The sequence below is a fragment of the Ictidomys tridecemlineatus genome, chromosome 6 (genome assembly GCF_052094955.1).
Source record: "Ictidomys tridecemlineatus isolate mIctTri1 chromosome 6, mIctTri1.hap1, whole genome shotgun sequence".
Taxonomy (NCBI): domain Eukaryota; kingdom Metazoa; phylum Chordata; class Mammalia; order Rodentia; family Sciuridae; genus Ictidomys; species Ictidomys tridecemlineatus.
Window position 1 is genome coordinate 9,251,672 of NC_135482.1, and position 7,063 is coordinate 9,258,734.

At 53.2% G+C, this 7,063-nt stretch overlaps 1 protein-coding gene across 1 annotated transcript in view; it reads right to left on the reverse strand.

Moving 5' to 3' along the window:
- Micall1 (MICAL like 1) overlaps positions 1-604 on the reverse strand; it is a 30,111-nt gene extending 29,507 nt beyond the window's left edge. The window contains exon 1 of the mRNA XM_078052758.1: positions 392-604. Coding sequence (XP_077908884.1) covers positions 392-537 — 146 coding nt within the window. The 5' untranslated portion in view covers positions 538-604. The remainder of the gene's footprint in view (positions 1-391) is intronic.
- Positions 605-7,063: the final 6,459 nt, after the last annotated feature.

Below are 7,063 nucleotides of genomic sequence, written 5' to 3' on the forward strand. Positions count from 1 at the left end.
TCTGGGGTGGTGCGTCCTGGGCACCAGTAGGGAAAAGGCGGACTCTGTGTGTCCCCAGAAAGGAGTTTAGCGTAAAAGACGCCCAGGTCCCCAAGGTGGGGCTCAGCGCTCCTTCGCAGGGTCAGGGCCTGCGAGGCTCGGCGTCCTTTCGCGGAAACCTCCCCGGGTGGCGCGGGTCAGCGTCCCTGGGCTGGCCGGGGCTGGCCGGGGCTGGCGTCCCAGCGGGCGGGGTCGCGGCTCGGTGGGGGAGGGGTGCCGGGTCGGGGGTCTCCGGCGTCCAGAGCCGTTGGCCCGGCCGGGGTCTGCGTCCCAGGGCGGCGCCTGCCACCGCGTCACTGAAGGGGGTGACGGTCCCCGCCCCGCCCGCCGCCCCGCGCGCCCCGCCACTCACAGCAGATCGGGCCGGTGCCGGTGCAGGATGGCGCAGAAGGCCAGGCCGTCCCGGAAGGAGCTGCTCAGGTCGCGGATCTCCACGCCGCCGTAGCCCTCGCACTGGCGGCGGCACCAGGCCAGCAGCGCGCCCCGCGGCCCCGCCATGGCCGGCGGGCTGCGGCTCGGGCTCCGGCTCGGGCTGCGGCTCGGGCTCCGGCTCCGGCTGCGGCTCCGGCTCCGGCTGCGGCTCGGGCTCGGGCGCGACGGGCGGGCGGGCGGGCGGGCGGGCGGCCTCGGCGTCCTCCTGGCTGCGGCGCGGCCCCGGCTCGGCTCCCCGCCGCCCCGCCCGCCGGCCTGCCCCGACCTGCCCGAGAGCCGCCGCCCGCGTGGCCCGGCCCGGCCGGCCGCGGCTTACTCACCGCGGCCCGCTGCCCTCATTGTGGGCCGGCCGCGGCGCCCGTCGCCTGCGTCCCCGCCCGCGCCGCCGGGGAGCGGGAGGCGGCCGGCGCCCCACCCCGCCGCGGCCCCGCCCCCGCCGCGGCCCCCTCCTCGGCCCGGCCTCGCCCCATCGCCCCGGCCCGCGAGCCCCGCTCCCGCTCCCGGAGCCCCGGGGCGACCCGCCGCCGCCCCGCCGCTCCCCAGCCCGCCTCCCGGCACCGGGGACGCCTCCCTCCCCTCCTCCCCGCTCCCGACGGTCCGCGGACTTCTCAAAGACCCCACCCACCCGACCCCGCCTGCAGCTTTATTGAGGCAGCTTCCCGGCAGACCCCAAAGCCCACCCACCCCCAGAGGGCCACCACCTTTCCCCATCCCATCCCACCACTGTAGAGCGCCCAGGACCACCAGCCAGCCATTCTGGCCTGGGGAAACCCCATCGATCGCCACCTTCTACCCAGGTGTCCCTGCAGTGAGAGGACTGAGCCCTACAGCTGCTCCTGCACAGTTCCCCTCACGAGCTGAGCCCTGTGCCAGCTCAGGGGACTCCCACACCCCTCTGGGGTCTCTTGGCCCTGATTAGAGTGGCAGTGAACTGGCTGCCCTGGAGGGACCTATGGGAAGCAGGCCCATGCAGGCCATTCACATCTGGCTTTGGAAGCTCCCCAGCCCACTATCCATCTGCTGGTCCCTTCAAAACTTAGAGGACCCCTCCCCCAAGCCTCTGATGACCACAGGCAGGCAGATGATCAGCTGCAGGCAGTGATGTCACTCTGACCAGTGCAATGGCTAGTTGGAAGGGTCTGTCACCACCTTCCAAGAGAAGGAACAGGTCTTAGTCATCTGGGTTTGGGAGTCATATTAACCCCAAGCTCAGATCCTGGTTTTCCCCCTTCCTCCAACACGTGATCTTGGGCCTGCCTGAATCTTAGCTCCCATATTTCTTGAAAATGGGGACCATTTCTGCTTTAAAAGGTGAATTAGAGGATGGAAATGTAACATGCCTGATCCCCCTACATTCTAATTATTGGTACCTGGTACCTGGTAAGCATGTGATGAGATAAATTGAAACCTTTTGTACCCAACTTGTCATCTGAGCCTTTTTGGGCCAATTGTCAGGGAAAGAGAGAAACTTGGGGAATTCCTTCACCTCAAAGTCCACAGATCCAGGACCCAGAGCCGGGGGGACCCCAGCTTGCTAGCCTGAACAGCCTCACACCCCTGGGCTTGTCCAAAGCTGGAAGGCCACTATCTTGGCCTAGAAGGTGGATTCTCAGGCCACTAAGTAAAGGGCTGCCGGGATGTAAATGCCCAGCCAGCCCTCTTGGCTCCTCACCAGCCCTGAGCCTCCTTCCACCAGTCCTGTCCCCTGTGGAAAGCAGCTCCCAGGAAATCAAAGTTCCAGATATGTCCATTAAATCATGAATGTAGGAGGCTGGCGTTGTGGCTCAGCAGTAGAGCGCTCACCTAGCACATGTGAGGCATTGGGTTCAATCCTTAGTACCACATAAAAATAAATAAAGGTATTGTGTCCCTCTACAACTAAAATAAATAAATCATGAACTTAGACTCAGGAATCTGATATTAGACCTTGGTCTTCCAACTAGTACACTCATTGCAACCCAGGAGGGGCTGGGGATGTAGATCAGTGGCAGAGCACATCTTTAGCATGCACAAAGCCCTGCGTTCCCTCCCCAGCACCTCCCAAAAAAGAAAATTCCCAGAAGGGATTGTACCCCTGTCCTAAGGGGCTCCTGATCTGACTTGGATGCCTCCCATTTCCATAATAACAGCTTATACAGCACAGCCCTCTGGGCCCCATTAACCCTGTGGGCTTTATAAAATTGGTCTGAGTCAGCTCACCAGACTCTGAAGCGAGGACCTCTATCACCACAGCTGTGTGACCACAGCTGGGTGACTGCAGGCCAAATAACTCACCCCTGTGAACCTCAATTTCATACCCTGTAAAATGGGGATGATAATCTTTGCTCTGTCTGCCTCCCAGGGTTGTGAATAAACAGGTGAGATAATGGACATGAACATGCAGGGCAGACTGAATCCAGGGTTCAGGTAGGTGTAAGGCGGGTCCGTATTCACAGGGAAGGCCAGAAGCCACAGGCAGGCAAGTCCAGCCACTTGCCTGAAGTCAGGCTATAATTTCAGGATTAGGATTGAGGGACTTGGATCCTTAATTCAGTGCTTTTCTGTTTTGTTTTTAACTGTCAGTAAGTGGGGCTGGGTGGGTAGCTCAGTGGAAGAGCACTTGCTTAGCATGTGTGAAGCCTTGGGTTCTGTCCCCAACACCACACACACACACACACACACACACACAAACGGTGAGAGGTTTGCCTCTTCCCAGTTCAGGTGTCCCACTTGGGGAGCAGGGTCCTGGCAAGGAAGTGCAGACTAGTCAGGTGAGGGAGCTGCCTCTGCGTCTGGCCAGGTAAGGGCAAGGGGAAAGGAAGCCCAGGAGCAGGAAGCCAAGAGGAGTCTGCTGGTCTGGGTGGGAGGTGCGGGTTGTACTTTTCTTCCGCTTAACCCTTCTTCCAGCCAACACGCTCTGCAAGAGAGTTGAGAAAGAGGAAGTGAAGGCAAGAGGAAAAAGAACCCATTAGTCAGGTGTGGGGGTGCACGCCTGTAATCCCAGGGGCTCAGGAGGCTGAGGCAGGAGGATGGCAAGTTCAAAGCCAGGCTAAGCAATTTAGCAATGACCCTGTCTCTAAATAAAAACTGAAAAGAGCTGGGGATGTGGCTCAGTGGGTTTAATCCCTGGTACCAAAAAGAAAGGAACAAAGCACCGATTGTGGGTGGAGAAAGCTGACATTTCCTCAACTCTAAGAATGTCGAGTGCACGTGATCAGGACTGCGGCTCACATGTATTTTCACACTCGGATCCAAAGGTAAGTTTCAGAGAAATAAAAGGGAGAGGAAGTAAGCTGGCATACAGCTTAGTGGCAGCGCGCTCGCCCAGCATAGTGTACTCAGAGCCCTGGGTTTGACCCCCAGGACCAGGGGGAAAGAGAGGAAAGAAGCACCATGAAGCAGGAAGGGAGGGTTTGGGGACAAAGATATGTGTTTCTGGGGGTGACAGCAGATGCCCACCTGACCTTTCTTCCACCATCTACTCTTTGCCTCTGACTTACTGGAGGTCGCCTGCCCGAGGTCCAACGTCAACAATATCTATAGAAGGTGAAGACCTGCCCACCGGTGATGCGCTGGCCCACCTGTTTCCGGCACTGTGTCTAGAAGTGCCATCCAGGGCCCTGCAACTACATGCTGAGACATTCATGGTTGGGCAGGGCGAGTGGCTCAGTGGTGGAGCGCTGGCCTAGCATGTGTGAGGCCCTGGGTTCCGTCCCCAGCTCGGGACAGGTGGTTCATTACCCACCGACAACAAAGCACTGGGAAGAGGCCTGAGTATGGAGGTGCTGAGGTTCAAACCCAGGTAAGCACTCTACCCTGAGCTATTTTGACAGGGTTTGCTAAGTTACCTAGGCTGGCCTGGAACTTGCGATCTTCCTGCCTCAGCCTTCTGAGCATATGTGAATGTTCTTTAGTAAGGGGCTTGGTAGTTACGTTTCAGCACAGTTAGACTGATAAAAAAAAAAAAAAATACACAGCTGTTAAAAAAAAAAATGGCATTGGCCTGGCATGGTGGCGCACGCCTATAATCCTAGCAGCTCTAAAGGCTGAGGCAGGAGGATCACAAGTTCAAAGCAGCCTCAGCAACAGCGAGACAATCAGCAACTCAGTGAGACCCTGTCTCGAAATAGACTACAAAATAGGGCTGGGATGTGGCTCAGTACTTGAGTGCCCCTGGGTTCAATATATAGTCAAAAAAACAGAAAAAGAATGTCATGGGAAGGGCCAGGAAGGTTGGGGAGCACCTATAGTCCCTGAAGCAGGAGGATCACTTGGGCCCAGGGGCACAAGACCAGCCTGGTTGCTCAGCCAGACTCCATGGCTTTAAAATAATGTCATGGAAATACATACTCAAAAAAAGAGGGAAAAAAGCAAGCTGTGATGTAATAGGTATGATAGGATCCCAGTTTTTTGTTTTGTTTGACTGTCTTGCCAAATCATTCAGGCTAGCCTACGAAAATAATCTATACATTTAGATACATAAATATACATTATAGGGGCTGGGGATGTGGCTCAAGCGGTAGCGCGCTCGCCTGGCATGCGTGCGGCCCGGGTTCGATCCTCAACACCACATACCAACAAAGATGTTGTGTCCGCTGAGAACTAAGAAAAAATAAATAAATGTTAAAATTCTCTCTCTCTCTCTGTCCCCCTCTCTCACTCTCTCTTTAAAAAAATAAATAAATATACATTATATATATTATGCACATAGAGAGAATTTTAAACATCAGGAAAAAATGATTCATGTCCAAATTCTGTCAGTGATTTATTCTGAGAGTGAGATTAAGGGCTATTTTTACAAGCAACTATGGTTTTAATTTGTAACAACAGGTATAACTTTATTTATACTTTTTTTTTTTTAATGTGACACTGAGGATGGAACCCAGTGCCTCACACATGCTAGGTAAATGCTCTACAATGAACTACAACCCCAGCCCTGACTTTTTAAAATAACAACTACAGCCAGGCGGGTGCAGCAGTGCAGGCCTACAATCCCAGTAACTCGGGAGGCTGAGGCAGAAGGATCTCAAATTGGAGACCAGCGTTGGCAACTTAGCAAGAGCCTGTTTCAAAATAAAAAGGAGTGGGGATGTAGCTCAGTGGTGGAGCACCCCTGAGTCCGTCCCAATACCAAATAAATAAAAATGAAAATAACAGCTGTATCTCAATACAACTCGCAGGGTGTAACATTCATGATTTTCTTTTTTAAGAGAGAGTGAGAGAGAGAGAGAATTTTTTAATATTTATTAATTTTTTTAGTTTTCAGCAGACCCAACATCTCTGTTTGTATGTGGTGTTGAGGATCGAACCCGGGCCATACGCATTCCAGGCGAGCACGCTACCACTTGAGCCACATCCCTAGCCCATATTTTTTTCTTTTCATAATTTTATTTATATATGACAGTGGAATGCATTACAATTCTTTTTTTTGACATTTTTTTTATTTGATTACTTTTTATTTTTATTTTTTTGAAGGCCACTGTCTTTATTGATCTAAAAAACTTTACAAGGACAGTGACTGTAATGCCAAAAAAGGTGCCAAATGGCATCAAACAGACCAGAGGTGAAGGTCGGGGTAAGGGCAGGGACCAGGAATCCAATCAGAAAAGCTGGTTAATGGTTTCCACGGAACTGGCAGGGGAAAGAGAAAGGGAGTTGCAGGCAAGAGCAAAAATTCCAAAAAAATTGAAATGGTGAGGGGAGAGAACTCCCAAAGCCCCTGGAGTAGACAACAGCAATCTTTTCCTTTGTAGAGGACCAGGAGGCCCCACGCAGCTGCAAACTCTGGAGACTCGATAATGGGGCTAGGGATTGAGGGCTCCCCAGAGAACATCACAACAAGGCGTCACACCATTGCAGTCCTGGGACTGCTTGGCATTGGCACCACATGTGTCCTTCAGCCATTCTCAGAAGAGGTCTTCATCTTTCTTTAGCACCAGAAACTGCCCGAGGACAACATATGCCTTGTCAAAGCCCCTTTCCTCCAGCTTCTTGCCCAGGACTTCACAATCCCAGCCAGGCTCCCCACTGGCTTTCCCCCATAGGCTCTGCCACAAAGTCTCGATGCTTTTGATCGAGCTTAATAGGCAGCTCCGGCTCCTGTAATGTTGCTCTTGCTACTCCAACATTCATGATTTGAAAGCAGACAGTTCAGTTGTTTTTCTGTATTTATAGACTTGTGCAACCATTACCACTATTAAACCTTAGAGCATTCTGTCACCCTGCAAACTATGTTCCTAGGAGTACTCACTCCCAATTCCCCTGCTCTCCACGTCCTCCCCACCTCTGACACCCAGTGATCTGCAATCTGCCTGTCCTGAGCAGTTCATATAAACGGACTCTGACATCCACAAAGCAGTCTTTGTGTCTGGCTTTTTCACTTAGCATAATTAGCTAATATAACTTCTTTTTTTTTTTTTTACTATTTTTTTATTGTGGGAAAATATATATGACATAGAATTTGCCATTTTCTCCACACCAATGCACACAGTTCCATGGTGATGAGCAGTGGGTGAGCAAGCGCGTTCATATCGTCGTGTAGCAGACACCACCAGCCCTCTCCAGAACTTTCTTTTCTTTCCCAGCTAATCAGTAACCCACTAAACAGTAACTC